Source organism: Pristis pectinata, chromosome 17 (genome assembly GCF_009764475.1).
Source record: "Pristis pectinata isolate sPriPec2 chromosome 17, sPriPec2.1.pri, whole genome shotgun sequence".
Classification (NCBI taxonomy): domain Eukaryota; kingdom Metazoa; phylum Chordata; class Chondrichthyes; order Rhinopristiformes; family Pristidae; genus Pristis; species Pristis pectinata.
In genome coordinates this window covers 22,588,547-22,613,585 of record NC_067421.1, presented here as the reverse complement: position 1 = coordinate 22,613,585, position 25,039 = coordinate 22,588,547, and the positions used below count along the sequence as shown (strand labels likewise).

At 40.2% G+C, this 25,039-nt stretch overlaps 1 protein-coding gene across 1 annotated transcript in view; it reads right to left on the bottom strand.

Moving 5' to 3' along the window:
- Positions 1-25,039, bottom strand: part of LOC127579365 (transmembrane protein 132C-like) — a 751,467-nt gene that overhangs the window by 4,830 nt on the left and 721,598 nt on the right. Inside the window, exon 8 of the mRNA XM_052032114.1 lies at positions 14,573-14,764. Coding sequence (XP_051888074.1) covers positions 14,573-14,764 — 192 coding nt within the window. The remainder of the gene's footprint in view (positions 1-14,572; positions 14,765-25,039) is intronic.

Below are 25,039 nucleotides of genomic sequence, written 5' to 3'. Positions count from 1 at the left end.
GTCTCTTTGACCTGTTGCAGCATATTTCTGCCTGACAATAGCCAAAGGGGACATGTTACTGTATTTTGAAAAGTTCACTCTTTCAAAGGGTCTGCCCCTTTCCCATCCACCTCCAACAAACTCACAGAGATTAAAGACCAGATTTACATTTAAAAAATGCATAATGTAATTTGTGCTTCCAATCACATTTCATTTTGAAATTGGTCGCCAATTAAATTAATTTATCCTGCGCTATCAGCACCTTACCTAGATGTAAGATAAACAGATTTGTTTTGTTCATTAGCTTGTTAAATTGATTTGTTGCTGATACTGGATGGGATAAACTCAATACTAAATTCATTTCATCTCATCAGGATTTAAATGACCCCACACTTCCACCACCCCTACCATCCCCCACACTCATCACAATGGATGTGCAACCACTAATTTGTAAGAAACCAGCAATGACCATGCTGACCCACATGTAATGTCATACTTTGAGCTGCAGTCTAATAGGTAGCTTCAGTATGTAGGCAGCTGCTGCTTTCAGCTCCTGAATTCAACAGTAATCACTTGAGCCCTTGGCAGGAGGCTGTCTTATTCAAATGTTTATGTTCTATGTTCCACAGGCAAAGAAGCTCAGAGCCGCACATTCTGCTGTGAATAATCTGGTGAATAATGGTGATGTCCTGATGGCCTTGGAGCTCATCAGCTTGCACTTCCAGCAATTTGTGACGCAAAGGTATCTGGAGCTGAAGAAATCCCCACCCCCAACATCTGTTCAATATATCCTCCTCCAGGAAAGTCTGGAGCAAGGTTACATCTCTGGGAGTGATAACTTCTGTTTCCCATATACTGAAAGGCTTGTTATCGAAAAAAAACACAAGGGTTTAAATTCTGCAGAACTTCTCCCTCTCTTCAGTGGGGATCTGTGGAATCCTCAAGAGATGTGCCGTCAATCGCAGTTTCATAAAGTCATAGAAATTTACTGTAAAGATCATTCAGCCCATCATGACTATCCTAAAGTGCCCTGTTGGTTAATGCTACTTCCCAATTCTAAATCCATTGCCTTGTGGGTTTATGACTCTTCAAATGGCCGTCCAGGTACTTTTCATTGATGTAAAGGTTTCTGCCTTTCTCCAAAGGTTCCACTGATATATGAAACACTGCCTCAAGAAGGCAACATTTATCATCAAAGATCCCCACCACCCAGGCCATGCCACCTTCTGGCGGCTACCATCAGGCAGAAGGTACAGAAGCCTTAAGTCCCACACCACTAGGTTCAAGGACAGCTACTTCCCTTCAAATATTTAGTTCTTGAACCAACCTGTACAACCCTAATCACTACCACAGTATAGCAACACTATGACCAATTTGCATTATAGTGGACTTTTTCTTTTGTTCTAATTGTGTTCTTCCTTGTAAAAATTGTGTATAACTTATGTTTAATTTATGTTTTTCTTATGAATGTTGTGTATCTGATGCTCTGTACCTGTGACGCTGTGGCAAGTAAGTTTTTCATTGCACCTGTGCACACATGTACTTGTGCATATGACAATAATCTCAACTTTGACTTTGATATCATTGATTTAGATCATCTCCTGGTGTTTTCCTCAAACAAGCCAACAGACAACAAAAAATAAATACCATTTGTGCTTTATCTTACAGAGGGAAAGATTGATTTGTATCCAATATTTAAGAAAAGTGAGAAATTAAAGACCTGTTAGTCTAACATCTCTTGTGAGGTTTTTGAAATCAATTCTGTTTATTTGATAGTCAAGGGTCCTAAGAGATATAGAACCAACTATGGAATTACAATACAAATCATCCATGGTCTCAGTGAATGGTAGAACACACTGAATAGCCTGATGCTATTTCTGTAAATGTCCACTTATTTAGAAGGAATTGCTTTAAACAGGTATACCATTGTCTGACTTTTGAACTCTAGTAGAATGTTATAAAATTGCTTTAGTAATACCCTTAGAAACATATTTTCCCCATGAATTCTCTCATCCGGTTTCATATCCACCAATAGTCCCAGTGCAAACTAGCTAGATTCACTGAGAATAGGTCTTGCTTACATTCTTCCTCAACTTTCATTCAGGAAATAATTTCTAAAAGTTTAAACTTTATTCTCTGTCATAATCATTTAAGATTGTTCTACATCAAATGTTATATAAAACTACTTGTGCTATTTGTTACATCACTGTAATTATTTTTCTCATAATTAAACTGTCCGTTTTCACCTGATGTTGTCTGACTGATTTTCTGCTTTGAGAGTTTGTGTGTAGTACTCAAGCCCTGAGTTCCTTAGTCCGCTGTACTCCACAACAGAAATTAGTTTTCTTGTACCATATGATCAGGTTTGTGGAATACATCAGGTTAAAGACTCCACAATTTTCCTTTTGCATCTAACATTTTACTTTTGCATATAACATTTTCTTTTATACATTTATGCATGAGTTAATTTATTCCAAATCTCTGTAATTACAATATATGACTCTCTGGTGCGTGAGTTATTGGATTTTTAATCCAGACTGTAAAGTCTTCAGAGCTTAGACCATTTGCTGGTGCATGCAACAAAGTAACTAAGATTTGATTTTATTTCAGTGCAATTTCAGAACAGAGTTCTGTAGCATCACTGATAATGCACCATCTCAAGGAAATTATTGAAACCAGAACTTTTAATTAGGAGACAGATTAGAATGTCAAGAAGAGTTAAAAAGAGACCTGATTTATGTATTTTTCCAAGAGGATGAAATTTACTTTCATGGGCAATCTAGCGGATGTATGATCTCCCTGAAAACTTGAATATGTGGCACTTAATTGCTTCTTTTGATAGCATTACAAACGCATGCAATTTATTTGCAAGTTATGTGACTGCTATAACTTTTTTATGAACGCTTGTCTTTTATGGTATTAGCTTGGGTCAGTGATAGCACTCTCACCTTTGCATTAGAAGGGCACGTTTCCAACCTCCACTTCAGGACTTCCACGTATAATCCATGCTCACAGAAGTACTGAAGGAATGCTGTTGCATTTGATTACAAAAGAGTGACTGCATTTCAGATTAATTTATTGATAATTAAATGTCCATGTATTTATTGAGGGCACTAAACACATTATATAAATGCATTTGCTCTATTTTGTATTGGAGATTTAAATTAGCAGCATATAAAAAGAATCTGCACCAGGAAATGACAAATGAGGTAGTTTCAAATAGCATGGAAGGACTTGTAGCACTCCCTATAACAAGCTATAATGTACTGAAAAAAACTAATGGGAATAAAAGTGGACAAATTGTGTGTATGCAATGGCTTGCAACCAAAGGTTTTAAGGGAAGTGGCTGCAGAGATGGTACAACCATTGCTGAAGTTTTTCAAAACTCATTGAACTCTGGGAGGGTAAGAGGAGATTGGAAAACCACATACATAACTCCCTTGTTCAAGAAAGAAGAGAGACAAGAGAATGGGAAACGACAGCCAACTAGCTTAACATATGTTGTTGGCAAGATGCTGAAGTCTATAATTAAGGAAGAAATAGTTAGTCAATTAGAGAAGCTTAACGCAATCAAACTAAGTCAACAAGCTTTCATGAAAGGAAAATCATGTTAGACAAATTTGCTCGAGTTCGTTGAGGACAGTACACAGAGTTGATAGAGGAGATCCTGTAGATGTTCCATATTTGGGAAGTTTTGCTATTCCAGCACCAACTAGCTACATGCCATTACTTTGAAATTCTGAACTGCAGCTTTCTCTATGCCTTCAATAAATTAACACTTTTAACACTGGCTGGATGTTTTGGGCTAGTGTGAGGCGGTGCGAGTGCAAAACAGTTCTCTGGACTCCAGGAATCTCCAGAACAATTTTAAAGATGGAACATTGTTATGCAGAAAGAAGATTGTAGAACAACTCAATTATCCAGTCAATAGAATCATAAATCTATCCGTCAGTGATGAGTGTTATTTTATAAGTAATGATTCACAATAAGCCACAAGATAATCCAATCGCTACAGTGGACTCACAAACTGGCCCAGTAAGTTTTATAGATTAATTATATTTATTCCATCAAGCAATATCTCCAGGCATGATTATAATTCCATGTTGCTTTCACAAGTGAATTGTTCTCCTTAACTGGTCTAATTTCATGTCAGAATGGAAACAGATAGTGGAATACACTTTAAACGAAGCTTGCTAGAATTAGACATTATTCTAATTACGTTGTACAGGATCCAGTCATTTCTACAACATTAAACATCTCTCCAAACTTCATATTACAGAGAATTTGTAAAATAGGCATGTCCTTCAGTAAACTGACAGGCAACCACAAAACTACAAGCAAAAAGAGGGATGGAAAGTAGGCTGTGGAATCTCATGAATCTATGTATGGTGTGGGGGAGGGGGCTGTGGGTGAAAGGCATAAGGCAGCAGGAAGCAGATATCAGTGAAATGTTGGGCACCGTAAGAAAACCACAGTGCTTAATGTCTCTCCAGAGCTCAGGGTTCATTAGTTATGGGCACTCACAGGGTAAGCCCATCATTCATGCAAGATTCTTGTTGATGAGAAGCTAGCACACTCTACTTCAAGCTCCTCCAGTTTTGTAAAAAGAATGCTATAAATCCATGCTTGCTAAAATACTGGAACAATGCCTGGATGCAAGTACACATTGTGCAGATGATGAGGAATTAATGAACCAACTCGGTGTATTCGCAGAGGTTAATAATTGTGGTTCTTTCTGCTTGCTATTAAATATTGCGTCATTGAACCTCATCACTCTTATTTCTTTATAAAATAAAGAAACAGAAAAATCAAAGTGAATGTGAATTAACGAGAAGGGAAGAAGGAACATCATTTGTAACAACCCAGAATTTGCAGTTGTAACGAGAATCAAAATGCCAGTGTTTGCGATCAATACTTGGTGAAACCAACAGCAACTTCTGGAGTCTGCAGATGCAGAGTAAAATAAAAAAATACAGAAATTACTGTAAGCCATACCCTGCTGCTCCACAAGATGTCCACGGTCAGAAATCTTTTTGAAATCACTGATTTGACCAGAACTTCAATTTTTTTTGCTCCATTCTCTTTGTTGAAACCCCACTTAAGAGTTAAGCCTTGTTGTGTGAGATGTAACTGAGTGGATATTGGTGTAACAGGCAATAATTAATGCTGAAGAGCCTTCTGGGCATGAAAACCTATTTTTTTTTGTGTGTAGTTTAATTCTCTCCAAAATTCCATGCTTTTTAAATTACAACTATTTTTATGAGTTATATTCCATTTTCTACTTTAGTCACGTGCATACCTCATTCTTTATCTTCTTCTCTGTAAAATGTATAAAAAATTAATTTGCTACCAGCAAAGTTTGTCAGTGTGATTGGCTCTTCAACCTGCTTGATATTATTAGTGTGATAAATGCCAGAGATCTCTTCCAGCTGATGCCAGAGTGAAGTTAATGTGGAGAAAGGGGAAATTCTTAATACAGGGATTGCTTGTTCTCATGGACAAGTTGAGCAGTAAATAGCATCAATTTTTCCACAAAATATTGAGATCTGTTATAATTTTTAATGATGCATATTCCTTGTTGTAGTTTCTTCACTAATGGAGATTAAGGAGAAGAATATTAAGAAGAAAAAAATATTATGGTAACATTTTACCTGCGATCTGGCAGCACAGGAAATCTTTATTTACAATGTTAGCTTTAAAGTAAACATCAAAAATTAGTAGTGGCAGCAACAATTACTAGCACAAGAATATCAATACATTAGCAGTTGCATCACTGCACACTGCTCCATTTACAAAGCTGGCGAAGTGTTTATAATATCTTTATAAGGTGACAAGGTCCTTTAACATGGTCTTTACACTATTATTTGGAGACAGCTGTCTGAGAATGTTAAACCTGATTCTCTCATTGCCTTGTAATCATTGTAACATGATTCCAACCTAAAGCAAGTGTGAGAAATATTCTGCCACTTGCAAACTTGGCCTCTGTCCCATACTTGCTGACAGCTATTTGCCTTCAATTCTATGATTCTGCTCCCTGTGCTGGGCAGCTCAAGGTGACTCTCAATTTATTTTTTTTCAAAATGTATTAATTTGTGGGATCAATAGCTTAACAAGATGCTTTTAAAAAGTTCAAATGCCCCATTATCCACCATACCCAATGATAGTAACATATTAGTATTCGTTATGCCTGGAATTGCACTTGGCCTACTGATGGAATATTGCATCCAGTGTGGGATGTATTGCTCAGCATTGCACTGGGGTACTGATGAAATAACAGCCTAAGATTGCCACCCACTTCCATTAGGCCTGTCTGTAGCCAGGACAATATATTCAAAGGCTACCAACATGGCAGCAACTGATGTGATGTTAGTACTGATGTCATGAGGCAAAATGGAAACAATCAAATGGCATGTTGTTTTCAAATGGAAAGGTTCTGATCAGTGGTTCAATGGAGTCCAGGGTTCATTCTTGACGAGTTCCTGAGACATTCAGTGCAACTACACACCTGCAGCATCCCAGTCCATTCAGTCACCCATCAGGGATCCACAGTTTTAGAACACGGTGACGTGAGTTCAACACAGCTCCCCAACAACAGACAAAGTTAAGTTCCCCTTAATCGTCCAAACATATGATAACCAACAACAAGAAGTTGCAATAATACAGCAGCTTTACTGTTGTAAAATATTCTGCGGTAGTTTATTATCAAAAGAAGTTTCACACCAAGGCCTACAAGGAGATATTGGGACAGAACAGGAGGTAGGTTTCAAGAAGTGCTTTGAAGGGAGGAGGGAAGTGGAGTCAAGGGAAGTTTAGCAAGGACATGTGCAGGAATTTAAATTTGTCTGTTGTTGGGGAGCCATGTTGAACCCACATGTATTGAACACATTTACTTATGTTAACAATATGAAGTGATTATTGATGGACAGTACAACTGGGACCTGGGCAACTGAAAGCAGGGACACCAGTGGTGGAGCAATTAAAATAAGTGCAGTCTGAGAGGCCAGAATAGTGCAAATGAAGAGGTGCCAATGGGTTGTAGGAGTGAAGGTAGTTACAGATGTACAGCAGGCCAAGGCCTTAGAGGTGTGGCTGGACTGAAAGCCCATTCATTCTCATTGGTGCACTGACTTAAAAAACTGGAATTCAAACTTCAGAGATTTGATGCGTCTTTCTTGGGTTTCATTGAAAAGTAAAATTTTGCCATCTTTTGCCTTCTTCCTTCCAATCGAGCAAGGGATAACTCTAATTGCAAAGAGCTCCAGTACTTTTCCTTTGCTCAGATAATGATATTTGATTATGGCGGCATCACTTCAGCTGTGACTCAATGGCAATACTCTTCAAACTTTTGACAATTGCATAAGATGGCAATATGACCAACCACTTGCATCTGAAAGGCACCTTCAACTGAGGAGAACACATAAAATCGATTTGGGTATCCTTATACACTCCAACTGATCTTTTCTTCCACCAGACATATTTAAAACGAATGATAAATTGTCAGTCTGCTCAGGTGCAAACTCCCGACGATGTAGTCGCCTTAAAGCATAAACTGGCTGCTCTGTGTGTGCCTGCTTTAGTCCCTGTGATATTGGAACCTTCACTTACTGCTGTACTTTTTAATGAGCTTCTGCTGTAAATCCCAACTGCTGTATCAATAAATCCACTCCCCCTACTCCACAAACCCTGATAAGCTTGTCCAATCAACCAGTAAAGATGGATCAATGCTGCTGCATCTTGGAATTGAAGCTGGAGGGTGGAAGGGTGAGTCACCAGCTCCATTTACTCACTGGGAGATGAAGCTTTCCATTGGCAAGTATTCTCTTGTTTATCGGAACGCTTCCCCCTAACTCCCACCACCACCTCCCTTCCAATCTCCCCTCATCCCCCCCAAAAAATATCTGCTGCCTTTTGTCCATCTCTCGATGTCTGTTCAAAACATGGGACTGAATCAAACCATGTGATGAGTGTTGCAAGTCAGGCATGAGCTGCAGGTTAAGTGCTGGATGGCATGTAAAACAAAGTTTTCACTCTACCTTGGTACGTGACAATAATAAACCAATTTACCAATTTATTTACCAACTTAAGTGGCTTACTTGATTTGCTTTATCTTAATGTTTTTAATTAATTTCTAGTGATTTAAGATATTTTGGAATCATTGAGCTATACAGCACAGAAAACAGGCCCTTCGGCCCAACTCGTCCATGCCGACCAAGTTGTCTAACTAAACTAGTCATACTTGCCTGCATTTGGCTCCTATCCCTCTAAACATTTCATTTTAAATACTTTAAAAATATTTTTTGTTCTTGATTTTAAATCATTTGAAATATATGCTTCAGTTATTTAAGTCGATTAGAACAACTTATAAATGAGTCAGTCTAAATGCCATCAGGGTATTCTGTGGGCCGGGTCTCAGCATTCAGCGCCTGAAGCCCAGTCACCTCTCACGCTCACTCTACCTCACTGATCAACTCTCAGGGACTGAAGGTTAACCCAGCCAGCCCTCTGCATCCATAACAACTAGTGCAGACAGGTGGGGACTGAGATCATGTAGTGGACCTACTCTATACTTCTTCTTTATCTTTCACCTACATGGCTAATTTCCTGTCTTTCCCTCACCTCCTGAATTTGTGTCAACTCATTGCTGGTCTGTAGGGATGCTGCTGCAGAAGAAGTTGATGACGATAAACATACATTGCAAATTATATTTTGTTGGGGACTGTTTTATTGCTCTAATTGCCTTGGTTACAAGGAATGTATGCTTTCTCTTTGCAGTTTCTGCTTCTTGCAGCCTAACTGCAAAGGTCAGGGATACAATGTACTGAATAACTAAGCACCAGCAAACCGCCATCAGTAACAACCCAAGATACCAATCTATCATGACACGCTCCATTAAAATTACAAATACCACCTTATTGTCGGGGCTGTATTCACTTTAATGTACTTTAGTGGCTGTAAAATGAGGGAACGAGATCATAAGAGCTCCTCACTCCTTCTACAGAAAAGCAAGTTATCCATTGATGATGTATGTCACAGCTTGAGCAAACGGGAATAAATTGAAACCTTCACATTCTCCTTAGCCTTTGCTCATCCACAGTGTGCTTCCTAACTCTGGTTGGATGTACTGCTGGTTTGATGGCCTCACTTTTGATCAAAGAATGTTCATTTATTTGAACTTCACAACAGAATTTGTTGGCATTCACAACAGAATTCACATCAGAATTTCACAACAGAATTTACAGGCATTCACCCATGAAGATTAGGATCCCCTTTAACTGGCTTTTGATATTCATCCTGAGCCTGATATAATTCTTAAACAACTGCCAAGAATCAAATCTGAACAATGACCCTAGGAGTAGAAGACTGAACCCCATTCTCCCTGAGAGTTGAAACTAATTGCCAATGGATCAGAGAGATGGACTCTGTGGGAGTTGACTCTTGCTGACTGAGGGAGTTGAAGACCTTAACCTCTCACTAATACCAGGAGTTGGACTATTTGATCTTTCACTAACCCAAGGAGTTGAACATCCTGACCTCTGACTGAAACTTGAACTTTTACCGAAACATGGTAAATGTGTATCCTAAGATATTGTTGGAAGCAAGGGAAGAAATTGTTGGAGCCCTAGCAGAGATTTGTATCTTCCTTAGCCATGGGTGAGGTACTGGAAGACTGGAGGATGGCTAATTTTGTGCATTTATTTAAGGAGGGCTGCAAGGACAAGCCAGGGAACAACAGGCTGGTGAGTCTAACATTTGTTACTGGAGGGGATTCTGAGAGACAGGATCTATCTGCATTTAGAAAGGCAGGGACTGACTAGGGATGGCCAGCACAACTTTGTGTGTGGGAAATCACGTCTTACGAACTTGACTGAGTTCTTTGAAAAGGTGACCAAGAGGATTGATGAGGGCAGGGTGGCAGACATCATCTGCATGGTAGACTGGTCCAGAAGATGATATCACATGGGATCCAGGGTCAGCTAGCCAATTGGAAATTGCCTTGGTTGGTGCTGGTGGAGGGTTGTTTTTCAGATTGGAGGCCTGTGACTAGAAACGTGCTGCAGGAGTTAGTGCTGGGACTCCTGCTGTTTGTCATATATATTAACAATTTGGATGAGAAGTAGGTGGCATGCTTAGTAAGTTTGCAGAAGCAACCAAAATTAGTGTGGTGGACAATGAAGAAGGTTATCTAAGGATAACCTTAGATATAGGTCAACTGGGAAAGTGGGCAAAGGAATGGCAGATGGAATTTAACTCAGGCAAGTGTGGAAGTCATGCATTTTGGGAAGTTAAACCAGGGTGGGACATACACAGTGAATGACAGGAGCCTAGGGAGTGCTGCAGAATAGAGAGACCTAGGGTTACAAGTACATAGTTCCCTGAAAGTGGTGACACAGGTAGACAAGGTGGTGAAGAAGGCATATGGCATGCTTGCCTTCAATGGATGGGGCACTAAGTACAAGACATCATATTACAGCTGTACAAAATGGTGATAAGACCACAGCTGGCATATTGGGTGCAGTTCGGGTGGCCATACTATAGGAAGGATGTGAGCAAAGAAGGTGACCTTATAGGGGTTTATTAAATACGAGAGGAACAGCTAAAGTGGATGGTCACAGCCCTTTTCCCAGGGGCAGGGGAGTCTAAAACTAGAGGGTATAGGTTTAAGGTGGGAGGAGAAAGATTTAAAAGGGACTTGAAGGGCACTTTTTTCACACAGAGGCTGGTGGATATGTGGATTAAGCTGCCAGAGGAAGTTGTAGAGACAGGTACAATTACAACTTTTAAAAGAGATTTGGACAGGTTCATAGATAGGAAAGGTTTAGAGGGATATGGGCCAAATGCAGGCAAATGGGATGAGCTCAGGAAGGAATCTTGTTCACATGGACAAGTTGGGCTGAGGGGCCTCTTTCCGTGCTGTGTACCTCTATATGACTATGAACCAGGGGGTTACTCTCTGACCTCTCACTTGCCCTGGAGGTTGAACTCCTGACCTCTCACTGACCTTGGGAGTCTAACTCTTCGATCCCTCACTGACCCTGGAAGTTGGACTCTCATTAACCTTGGGAGTTGGACACTCTGACCTTTCACTGATCCTGGGAGCTGGTTACTCAGATCTCCCATGGATCCCAGGAATTGGACCCTGATCTCTGGGAAATGGATGTTCTTATATCCCTCCACCACAAGATCAAATGGAGGTTGATTATTCCTTTAAAAAGTTAAAGGAAAGCTGAAAATGCTGATGTCACCCAGCATGTCTCAAAGCAGGGTCACTCAAGCAGGAGGAAGCAAAGGGCCAAAGGAACTGACAGAAGGAACCAAGCTTAGAGGTAACCCACCACAATGGTTGTGCTACCAATACTGTCTGTAGTGGCCACCCAGGCTCCATCACAGCCTTAGCTGCTTATGGAAACCTTCCTGCACCCATGTTTAGCCTTCTGTTGCCCATGAGAACTCCACCCCTTCTCACTGGTGTGAGGCTCAGTTTACTGGGGTCTCCCACAGCAGTGCCATCTTCAATTCCACAAATCTCTGGACAATCCAGGAGAGCTGGTGGCACCTTCTGACTTCTTTCCAATAACTTGCATTCATCATACTTTCCTTGTGAGCTCAAAAGTATCACAGTGAGGTCAGTCTTTGTAAAGCTGTTAAGTTGCATTGTAAGATCACGAGTTTGTTAAATGTTATTTGTTTTTTTTTAATCTTACTTTTAAAAAGCTAGGTGGACTAGCAATGTATTTATCCTTTGGTTGTAACCCTTCATCCATTCAGGTCTGGATGACCTGCTGCTCCAGCCGGTTCCCTATTTTCATTTCAATATTAAGGGCAATTCTCATAAATATTACTATTCACCCTTTTAATTTCTGAAGATTATTTCACATTACATGCAAATCTCCATGGCTGAATATAAGTAAGTCTACCAAGATGATGTTTCAGAATGTCCTTTGTTAAATTTGTATTATTCCCACACTTCCCAACACACACTGTACCTTACACTGTTCCTCAGCCAATGAGCTTGTATCTTCTCAGGCCCTTGCCAATTATGCTGTGGAATTGCCCCATGAAATGCTCATGGGATTGAGAGTCGTTTTGTGTATCTTTCAATGCCTAGCCCAAGTCCAACACTTTCCCCTACTGGCAAGGCAGGTCATCAATAGTTGAAACCATGTCTGTCCACTCTGTAAAGTTTCTCAATGAGAAACATTTAGTAATGGCCACACATTCAATGATCTGCTGGACTGACCTTTAAGCCTGACTGACCAATATTTATTTCTCAATCAACATTACAGAAACCGATTACCAGCACGTTTGCGGGAGCTCACTGTGAACAAATTGCTTGCCAAGGCTCCTATGTTACAACAGTGCCAACTTTTCAAAAGTACCCTGGTGGCTGTATTGTGCCTCAGAACACCTTCTGTTGTTTAAGGTACAATAAAAATGCAAGTCTTCTTCTGGTTTTCAGAAAGTTGAGAGAAAAATATCTTTAACACAAAATCTTTTTTGTTATATTTAAAATCTTTGTTAGTATTCACAGAAGAGTCCTTCATGACAAGTGCCACATACAAATGCTTAAAGGCAGAGTGTTGCATTTTTGGCTATGTTTATGTGACAGAGACAAAATAGATTGATTTTGGAACAAAGTCAAGGTCAGGGATCTCAGTACACAAGAAATGCCTCAAAGTCTCAATAGCTGTGGATATGAGTAATAGCAGCAGTCAATACTCCAATCTGTTTACTAAGTGGAGTGTGTTCCAAGTTAGTTTACAATTGAACCTGTCAGCATTGGAAAATCTGATCCGGTGAGATTTTCAGTCATGTGCATACTCAAGGCCAAAATATAAACATGACCAGAAAACTAAAATCTGGAAATACACCATTGTGACTGTTAAAGCTTATGTATATGGTAAAATTGCCACAATGAATCCTCTTGGGAATACTAACAACCCTTTTTAGCAAAATTAAAAATATATGAGAACTACATTAAACCATGCCACATCCATGTGTTTATTCCATTCTCTTTTTACACTGACAGACTATGAGAGAACGGGAATGGGATGGAATAAGGAAATGGACACAATCTATTATTGCAAGTTTAAATTAATACTGCATCAAAGACTTTGGTTGAGTAGAATTGATTCTTTTCCCATACAATCTTTACTTTAGTAATGCACTCTAAGTTATTAGCTGCTGTTCTCGAAGAATTGTTCACAAGATTATTTTTCCTGCATTAGTCGGTCTAAGCTGCATTGCCTACATGCAGCTGAACTCAACAGTGCTGCCAAAGGCAACAATAATTTTATTTCTCTACACATGACTAACCATTGAAATTGATAATTTTGCATGATTTATGGCTTACTGACTGGAACCTGTGCACTATTTAAACCTTCTAGAGGTGGTTTAGACTTCAGATGACAGAGGAGTAGCCTTGTATTATATAGGTCTCATCAATTTCATTTCCACTAACTTCAGTCAGGAGAGATGTTTAATAGACAGCTGAATCCATGTTGCCCAGTTTACACCAGTAGATAGATAGATAGATAGATAGATAGATAGATAGATAGATAGATAGACAGACAGACAGACAGACAGACAGACAGACAGACAGACAGACAGACAGACAGACAGACAGACAGATAGATAGACAGACAGATAGATAGATAGATTTATTAGTCACATGTACATTGAAACACACAGTGAAATGCATCTTTGTGTAGAGTGTTCTGGGAGCAGCCTGCAAATGTCGCCACACTTCTGGCGCCAACATTAGATGCCCACAACTTCCTAACCCACATGTCTTTGGAATGTGGGAGGAAACTGGAGCACCCGGAGGAAACCCACGCAGACATGGGAAGAGCGTACAAACTCCTTACAGACAGCGGCCAGAATTGAACCTGGATCGTTGGCGCTGTAACAGCGTTCCACTAACCACTACACTACCATGCCTAACTAATCAGAAACTAATCAGAAACGAAATAACATAACCATAAATAACTGATCTGAGGCAGGACTCACCCTGAATCTAAAATACTTATAATAGTAGAGAAAAAAATTATTCATGATTGCCTAAGTAATCCAAAAAGTTACTTTAAACCTTTATTCAAAAGGACACAATTATTGTTTAATTCTCAGAATGTCTCTAAGAAATCTTTTTTGAACTTCTCATTATTAATATATATGCAGGTAGACTGGACACACAGAAAAGCAATGGCATTGAACTCAATCTTGAAAGAATTGAAATATATTTCAAACTAAAAGGATTACAACCATGATTTTTGCTTCTAAGTATCATTGTTTTCTCTTTCTTTTCCCATGCATTCCCTTTTCTTAATCTACTTTAATCCTTTCTGCATTCTCCTGTGGGCATCTCTCTCCTGCAACATTACAAATTGGAGAGACAGGCATTCACCACTGAGCTCAGACCTTTCAAAAAGACAGAGAAGTTAACACATGGTGGCTCATGTCTCCACCTTTTCTGGGGGAAGATAAGCGTCTGCTGCTGGGACTCCTGCATAATGGAAAACAATTCAGGATCATGTGAGATTTCTGAAGTGGAAGAATTGATCAAATAGATTTAAAAGACAGAGTTTAGAATGAATACCTGCTTTGGGGTGTGAAGCTGTTCCTTTGCTGTCGCTATTGCAGTGATGACACGGTTGCTGCCGGCACTCAGCTGGAAGGAAAGGGAAAGTCCCGCCACGACTTGAATTCCAAGGTCCGTAACAGTCACCTTCTCCTCGATGACAGTTATTGTTCTTTCAGCCAGGATAGAATCAGAAAGTGGAGACAGCACCTTCCAAATAAAGACGTTTCAAAATTAACACTCACAATCTATTGTGCCCAAACAAACTTGTCAAATCTCAAATACCCTGAAGGTGGAGTATCATATTCATTACAGACACTAGTTGTGAAGAGCCTTCTTATCGCTATTTTAATGCAGTTTTAATAATTGTATTTACAAACATACTAGCACAAAGACACTTGCAACATCTTACAGCCTATCAAAGGTTGATGCCAGAGAAATTTTTCAACTTTAGAGACCTACAGGTGATGAACCGAGCATTACTCCAAAAATATTCCCAATTTATACCACCAGTTACTCCACTCACAGAAAAATTGGACTCTTACCTTCATGTGAAGTATATACAAATATGCAAGGATTTGAATAAGCAGAAATGGTTTACAATTGTACCAAATACGAGGTGTGCACCTCTTTAAGGATTGCAGACTGTGACCAACTGCTCTGTGTATTCCCTGCAACAATGTGTTGGGAGAAACTTCCTGAATGTCTCTCCCTTTCTTTGTGTAGTATACACACTCAGCTAAGAGAGGATGAATGTGTCCTGTAAATTCTCTGGTTTAATAAAGGACTTTGTCAGTTTAACTTACCAGCTACCCTTCTATGTCTACTGATTCCCAATCTATTGGATATACTCTTGGATTGAAAAGTAGAGCTGTCGCTCACTCTCCCTTGTTTAGATGCTGAAATCAGAACAATATTCAGCTTTGACAGAGATACAAGTCCAGAAACGTTAAACCCTGGTTGCTGTTTTGATCAGGAATACACATGCATGACAGACTAATAACCACTTAGGATCTTATCAGAGTCAGGGAGGACAGCATCACAGTACCAAATCCCTGGGCAGGTTCTTTGAACAGTGCTTCTTCATCTGAACACTGCATGATTGAAACACTGCCCCATCCACCATTCTTTCAAAGCACATTTGGATGCAATGATACTCTTCACTAACTGGTAAAGATAACAGTTAGTAAGGTGACTACACATTGGAATGGACATGGAACCCATGTGGTAGACGCAGCATATATAGCAAATAAGACTCACATTTCTGCTAAAATGCACTCTTGCACCCATTAAGTCAACTCATCCTAGAAATCCTTCAGCATCTGGGCAGGTGTGTAACATGGTATGTGCAGCATGGCTAGAAGCGTTATTGAGGGTGTGTGGCTGCTAAATTCTATAGTGTATGCTGAGAGGGCCTTACTGTTCATTCCACTACCGTGAGCAGTGTGGAGGAAATCAGCAAAGTTGCAGTTCCAGTTTGTGGTGGTTGGCAGGATGGGGTGTTGTGGTGGAGAGACATTTGGGAAGAGGAAGGGGAGGGGAAGTCAGGGCCCTGAAGGCCAGGCTGAGGCTTTCAGGAAGTTGGCGGGGAGAGGATAGACCTAGTGTTTCGATGGAAGATGAGGAAGGTCGGATCTGATTGGCTGGGGATGGAGGTAGGCAACAGCCATGCAACTGAAGACACAAGACACTGCAGATGCTGGAACATGGAGCAACAAACAAGATGCTGCATCAGCAGGTCAGGCAGCATCTATGGGGGGAAGTAGTTGACTTTTTGGATTAAGACCCTTCATCTGGACTGAAAGATAAAGGGGTATTAAAGGGTTGGGATTAAAAGGTGAAGAGAAGGGGCGGAGCAGGAGCTAGCAAGATCCAGGTGAGGAAGGGTGATAGACAGATGGCAATTGAATAGGGGGACCCAAAGAAGAGGTGTCTGAAGCCTACTCTGGGGCAGGTGTCAGTTATTCCAGCAGCCCTCATATTTTCTTGATATCAATAGGTTGTCCCTGTTCCATCTCCTGGTCCTTTCCCATAATTTTAGAGACAATGTCATTTCTAATAATGAACAGTCTGCTACAGTTCTGAATAAAAATCTCCATGGCTCACGCATAAGTGACATGAGTTCCCAAGGAGAGTGAAACCTGAGGTGAACTGGTCTGATTCTGAACGTGCTGCCTTTGCTGCTGAGAGACAGCGGTAGAAGACACAGTCAGGGAAGAAAGATCCCCTGCGAGAAAAGGGATGGAAGCAGGGAACACAAAAAAGCAACACAGGAATGGGTTCAAAGTGCTGGAGAACAGCCAGGTAAGCTGCATATAGCTAGCAAGGTGTAATGGCAGTTCATAGAGGAAGTCGTTGTATAATTCATCACAAAGACTTAAGTATTCGATTACCTGTACCTTTCCATATATTGTTACCGCAACTATAGCCAAAACTACATACATTACCTTATAAAGCACAGAAGGAGGCCACTCAGTCCACTAGGTCCATGCCGGCTCCCAAGAGAGCAACCCCATCACTATCTTTGTTTCCCGGCACATCCTCCCTCACACATGCCTATCAACTCCCTTTGATTCTTTTTTGCCATTTAACCTATACTAGGGGGTAATTCAGTCACCAATTAACCAACTAGCACATCCTTGGGCTGTGAGAGGAAACCTGACTACTTGAAGGAAATCCACATGGTCATGGAGGGAACGTGCAGACCGCACACACACACAGCACCTGAGGTCAAGATCGAACCTGGGTCTCTGGGGCTGTGAGGCAGCAGCAATATTGACAACTTCACCATGCAGTTAAATGAAATTGTGAGCGGTGGTTCACAGCTCCTCCACCAAAACTATTGCTGCAGCTTTGCCACACCAATTGACCTAGAATTAGCAAACCGACCTGCTAAAAATTAAGCAAAAAAACTTCGACCTTTAATGTACTATTCTTGCAATATATCTTAAAGCTTATTGAATGAGGGGCAATTGAGTTATTACTATTGTCCTAATTCAAATTTATCTACAACCAATCTCTCAAGCCCTGAAAAAAATAATTCTATATGTCCAATGTCTAATTTACCCAGAATATTTATTTCAAAATTACATGGATATTAAAATAATACAAAATATACTATTTGCCAAGTTTGTTTCCAATAGTTGTTTGCTTTTAGTTCTGTTTAAAGTTTGCAAGTTTTCTGCAGATTGTTACTTGCTTCTAAGATTCTCGTTGTGGTCTTTCTGATGTTTTTGCCAAAGTGCCACAACTGTTTGTCACTTTTCAGCAGAGTAAATGTCACTGAGATTTGAGAATTTGCCGGTTGTGGGTTTTCCATTGGCATGTTGCTTGATGAGCTGGTTGTCCTGGATTATGCCAAGATATCTCTTCCAGGCTGCCAAAGCTCCATTTGACCAATAACCTTTGGCATGTAAATTCTACTATGAAACAATATTGTGTTAGATGCAACCATTGGGAGCATTCTTCGTGCCTCAGTGATTGTACATCGGAGAGCCCCAGCAAACTGTTTGAAGCAACAGAATTCCTCATTGCATGTGCTTACGTTCATGATATTCTCTGTATCAGTGCTTACCCAAGTCCCTGGCACGCATCCAAGAGAATTCTTCCAAACATCAAGCACAAAGGTCCTTATGCAATCTGCACTAAAATTGGACAACTTGTGGTTTTGAGTTTTTTTTTCTTTATAATGCTGAATAACCAATGGTGCAGATCACCTGTTACTTTAAATATTACTCTCCATTTACCCCTTGCCACTTCTGTTTGTTCTGATGTTACTCAAAATGTAATCCTCTGCTGGGCACCAGTGACCTTCCAGACAAACGGGACCCTGAAACTTTGTGATTGGGACCATTGGATGTCTTTGATATTTCCAAAAATTCAGGGCATTTCATTTTTACACTTATAAGCAAAACATGCAGTAATATAAATTAAAGCTATTTAAACTCTCCTACATAAATAACGAAACATAACACTTCCAGAAGCCAATGGCCTGCATTCATTTTGAATGGGACAGTTGTGTTACACGTTTAATCTGACACAGGCTCAGGGGCAAGCTTTCTAGCCTGAGTGCTGGAAATGATAGAGTTAATCTATTGAACTCCATGAGGTGGCAGTGCAGAAGATGCCCCTGCAGAGTTCGACTGATGCCAACACTGGAAACAAAGACTTCCATGGAGAAGTATGGGTAAGGATTAAACTTATAGCTACACAGAAGAGGGTCATTTAGTCCATGGGTTGATGCTGGTTCCCAGGGAGAAATCCCTTCATCCCATTCCTCTGCTCCTTATTTCCCTTTTCCCCCATAACTTATTCTCCCTCATTCATATCCCTCAACTTCCTTTTGATTCTTTATGCCATTAACTTACACAATTAACCTACCAGCACATCTTTGGGATGTGGGGGTAAATTGGAGCACCCGGTGGAAGTCCACTGGTCACAGGGACAACGTGTAGTTTCTGCACAGACATCACCAGAGATCAGGATTGAACCTGCGTTCCTGGAAGCCTAGAGCAGCAACGCCAACTGCTGCGCAATCGTGCCACCCAGTTCTTGACATTAGTGCTGGTATCGGTGATAGAAGATCTGCCACATTGCTTTATCTCAGTGCTCAAATATTCTATACACATTGTGGATTGAACAGAACCTAAGGCTAATATTTAGGGTTTCCTACCACAATACTTCTCACCCTACCTATGATCTAATCTTTTCTCTCTCATTCCTGAGTAGATTCCATTTAATTGTATTAATGATCTTCATCTTAATCAATCTGGGTGGAAAAGGATCCCACTTTCTTATCACTCTCTGAGTCAGTAAAGGCTTTTTTATTCTGTATCATTTATTAGATTTATTAATACCTATCTTCTTTTTATGGGTCCAGATTTCAGTCTCCATACATCTTTTCTAGGACAAATTTGTTAACTTGCTCCATAATTTAAAAATTCATAATTGTATAACTCTCAATTTTCTCTTTTCCAGAGAAATGAGCCTCGTTTGGTCTTTCCTCATTGTTGGACTCTTTCAGTTTGGTTAAATTTTGCTTGGATTTTATCTTGCATTTCTATATTCATTTGCAAACTGGAAACCAGGCTGTGCATTGTACTCTGAGTGTGGACCAACTATGCTTCACTCACATTTATGTTACTACTTTAACATGGGACAATGCCCCAAGGCTCTTAGCAAGGGCTTTATTAGTGAAGAAAAATGAAACAAAGCAGCAAAAGCCAGATGCCCAAAACCTTAATCAAAGGTTTTATGAAACATCTTTAAATGAGAGTGAGTTACAGAGGCAGAGACAGTTTAGGAAGGGAATTCTTAAGCTGAGTGTCAGGGCAGTTGGAAGCACAGCAGATTATGCTGGAAACATTAAAATTGAGATGTGAGAGACAAAAAAGGAGCATGGAGATCTCCAATGCGTGAAGGGCTTTCAGGGAGTCAGTTTAAACCAACAAACAGAGGGGTAAAGAGTGAATGACACTTGCTACAAATTAGGCTACGCACATAATTTTGGATAAGTACAAGTCACTGTTTTTCATCATTACTTCTCAAGGAATTAATGCCTTACCTAGACGACTATCACCAAAACCATTTACTTGTGTCTCTTTAACCCTCTCATCTTTACCCCACCTAATGCAGAACCCTCAAATGTGCTTCTAACATCACAACCTCCCTAAATTTCAAATTATCCATTCAGTCCATCATTAATTCCTATATCTGCCCTAAATTACACTGGTCTTCATTTATTACCTGTCCTAGAAATGCCTTCTTTTATCCCAGAGGTATTCTCCTGGTTTAAACTGAAGCAGAATCTCTGGTTCTTTAAGGAATGGTCATTACCCTCCCCACTGTCTTCAGTAGTGAGCCCTTCCAGCCCACAGACTGCTCCCGCTGACTTGCCATGGCAGTAGACCAGTGGTGCTCAACTTCACCCAGTTCAGATCCTCTGTAAAGCTTTTTGAGACACTTTGTACATCCTGGGGACAATTGCATGGAAGATTTCCATTGATGTTAAGATTATACCTCGCCATATCTATGCTGGGACACAATACAAGCATTTGGATGGACACTGATTTATTCCAGTTACACTAACCTTCAGATTTCAACCAGGCACTCAGGGGGAACTTTATATGCAGGTTACAGTCATGCTTCGTGCAGGGAGAGCTTAAATACTTCTTTCATTTAAGATGTACCACTCCAAATTGCTGAACACATTCCTGAGTAGCTGGAAACCAGGTTTGAATGCTGGCTTGGACAGATTTCTATCATGGCTCCAAATATCAATTGCCCATATATTCAACTGTTATACAACATAATCAATCATTATTATCTACCCAGTGCTTTCACAGAGTGGGCATTTACATTAGTCTCAGGTTAGCTGCTACTGTTCAATTTACGTCCAGGTGCACTGTGTCTGCACTACCTGGCTGGGATGTTTATGGTTCTGCTTAGAGGGTGCTCTGTTGTTTCCATTGTGGCCAAGGAAGTGTCCCATTCTCTCAAGAATTAACCTATGTCTGGATAATTTTCACAATGCTCAAGCCATCCAGTATCTAGTCCAGTGCAGTATCACACTGCTTCCACTTTTATATGCCTGATCCAGAGGCTCACTGTTTAGGAGCACATAACGGAAAATTTAATAGATGCGGCCCTTGACTTTTCATTAGCTTGAAAGAACAGAAAGTCAACACAGTTTTATAATGTTGTTCTGTGCTGTGAGTGTAGGAGAAGAACATTTATCCATCTCTGTGATGCAAAACCTAAATCGTGTGAGATTCATTCTGATGGAGCATCAGTGTATTTATTCCACACACAGATTAGCTGGTTGTGCTGTGCCTTGGCATTGATGAGCTACACAACTACTTTCCACTGAAGCTAACCCTGGAGCTCAAGAAAATAACCAGCAACAGATAGAAGATCACACTGGTACAGCAGGCTGCACTCGACTGAAGCTGCAGTAAAAGCATGTTGTTGGGCTTAGGAAGTGGCAGATTTACTCTACATTTCCTCTGGTGGTGACAAGTGCTGAAACCAGATGTAAGGCATTGGACAAAATTTCATTTTATTTGGATCCATTCACTGTGAGGAACACGTGTGAAGAAAAAAATACAAAATAAAAATGACATTTAAATCATTCTTACAAATACTTACGAAATAGTAACCTGGTAACAAATAATTGCATAGAAATTCATTCACTGTCAGTAATGTTAAAGATGCTATAAAGCAGTGTCAATTAATTTAAATGGAGTAAATTTTAGAGGCACGGTACAACACACTTACACTATAGAGGGCCGATGGCCAGGGATGAACTTCCAGGCAAACCTTTCTCAGTTCCACAGCATTAGTATTTTGGGCAGACCATAACTGATTAATTATGCATAACTCGCAATATCTTACTTTTCCTCAATGTACCATCTTTCTTGTAAAAGCATGAATAACGAATAACAATTTAATTACATTTTCATCATAAATGCACAGTACGCAAATGAGTCAGAGGACATTTAATTACTGAATATAAGATAAGTGGGATGCTTATTGTTCATAGATATATTATTTATCATGGACTTCTGTTCTCCATCTTTAAAACATTTTCAAGCTTCAATGTGACCTGTTCTATAACTGTTGCAATGTATACTTTACAACTGTCACTAGTAGTTCAAATAAGATTCCTTAAGGAGCTTTGTTGAGACATTCAATAGAATAATGCCTCTGGCCTTGGCATTTATACTCAATCCCTCAGGGACAGACACTATGCATTTCATGCAGCACACAGACTGACATAAACCTATTTCCCTTGCAGAATGGACCCATTAATATCAAACTAGTAATTAAAAGCCTCACTTTGAAATGTCAGGTTCCTCTGGTGTAGTCTGTTGAACAATTTTTGTGAGAATCTGGCCAACGTGCCTGACAGTAAATGACAATGTAAGCATAGCCCCAAATTCCCTCTTGGTCTGGAAGCAGACAGAGTAATATTGCATGGAAATGTCATTCAATGTCACTTGTTTTAATATTTAAGGACAGAAGTGCTCCTATGACCAGTGATTCTCAATGCCATCAGATCCATGTCATAAATCATCTTTAACATTGCACTACAGGGTAGCTTTCGGATAAATGCTCAGACTTGATGATTCAGCTCGACATCGATAAGTTATTATAGCATTAGCTTTTCTGACCATCTTATATAATAGCCCTGAGAACAATATGCTTACATTACTCATCTCAGAAAGCATAGAGTCATAGAGAAATACAGTGCAGAAACATGCCCTTCAGTCCATCCAGTCTGCACCTACAATCAACCACTCGTTCACCCTGGGGACACAAAAGACTGCAGATGCTGGAATCTGGAGCAACAACCAATCTGCTGGAGGAACTCAGTGGGCTGACAGCAGCTGTGGGGGGAAAGGAATTAATGTTTCGGGTCAAAACCCTGCATCAGGACTAAGAGTGGAGAGGAGTATGAAGAGGAGTGAGAGAGTGGTGAGACGGGGCTAGAGGTGATTAACGGACTGAGGAGGGGTGAAGGGGACAGGCAAATCAAGGCAGGTAGGGGAGGGGAAGGGGTGTTGGGAGACAGAGGCAGGTGGATGATGGATGGAGGTAGCTGAGAAAAGAGAGGCAAATGGAACCAGATTGGGGGGGGGGGGGGGGGGGGAGAAGGGTGGAGATGGAGATATCTGGGAGGCTGATAAACCATTCACCCTAATCTTACATTAATCCCAGTTTTTACTCTCCCCACATTCTCAACTCCTCCAGATTCTCCCACTCGCCAATACACTCAGGCCAAGTAATCTACCAACCCGCACATCTTTGGAATGTGGGAGGAAACCAGAGCATCCAGAGGAAACCACTGTGCTACCTGGGTTATTGAGGTGCTATATAGATATGCAAATGAACTAAACAATGACGTTCAATAAAACTATTTGGAATAAACATTTTGAAAAGAATATATTATTATTTATTAAGAAAAGGAGTTATTGCTTAGTGATTTTAATTCAGGATTATTATTCAGTGCTTCACCAATTGTGAAGCAGGCCGGTTTGTTGCCAGCCTCCTGCCAAGGTTGGCTGGCAAATGGCCTTCAGGAGGCTGAAACAAGCCAACTACAGGGGTTAGTTATTCAATAATCCTGTCACCGTGGAAATTATCTAACTTCCAGTTGGTTGTTTCCAACGGTCATTAACATCATGGCAAATGTGTTTGTGAAATTAGTAAATCTTTGTGAATTGTTATTGTATATTGTATTCAGAGGAATTCTTATCTCTAGGAACTGCATTTATAAATCAACATCCTGACACTTTGTAGCACAATGAATTAGAATAGCACAGGCTTGATCTATATAACCTAAATATTTAAACAGCGGTAAACAATTTTTCACTGATTTCTGGACCAGCACAAGGGAAAGGTGAAAGCCTCTTTTTCTGTAGCATCCATCTTCGCTGTGTCTTCGATAACAGGTTAGGGTTGTGGTTAGGGATATCCAGAATGGAGAATCCTGCATTTCCACCTTTCAGCAAGACGGTAATATTAAATTTAACATATGGATAGAGATAAAAATCTGGAATATATTATTCTTGACTGGTTGATAATCCAAGTGGAGGAAATTGGGGTGATAATTTTGGATCTCAAACTTCAGAACACTCACTTCAATGATTATGGATGTTGCACTGTCCGGAAAGAATAGGTTTCAGCGCAGAGAAACCTACCGAGATCCTCTTCCCTCCCAGCACGCCCATGCTACCCGTCACCTTCATGAACAGGAGGTGACTCGAACCATTGAATACATTCAAATATCGAGTAAGAACAACACTCACCATATGCCACTTTGCGTAAGAAGCTATATTTACTTGTATACTCATCCACGGGAGGTCATTGACAACAATAGTATTACAACACAATGTTCTCTGTAAGGGTCCCGAAAAGCTGTCTACTTCAGATTATCACATTTTCTCCTGCTTAATCCGTGCCTAAAAAGTCAGTCAAAAGATACCAACCTGAACAACAAAACTGTAAAACTAACAGTTCCTTATTTACAAATCCAGCAGTGATTGCACCGGAACATCACCAGTAGATGGTGATATCTCATTTTCACAAGCTAAAACATGAAATATTAAAATCTAAGACAAGGAAAACAGAAATACTGGAAGTATTTAGCAGGTCAGGCAGCATCTGTGGTGAGGAAAACAGAGTCATGTTTCAAGATTGACCTAAACTAGTAACTCTGTCTCTTTCTCTACATATGCTACCTGGCCTGCTGAATATTTCCAGCACCTTCTGTTTTCATTTGTCATTTTCACAGACAAGTTCCAGTAGAAAGTGTGAAAAAATAAGATTCTGGCAAATCCTCATCTGGTTGAACTGATGATGGTTTCATTCAATGTCTTAAGTGCTCTGAGTGGAGCTTCTTCATGTGACCATTATCCAGAGGAACCGCAAGTGAAAGTGGTCTAGTGCAACCAATGATGAGTTCCAGTGACCAGATTTCACGAG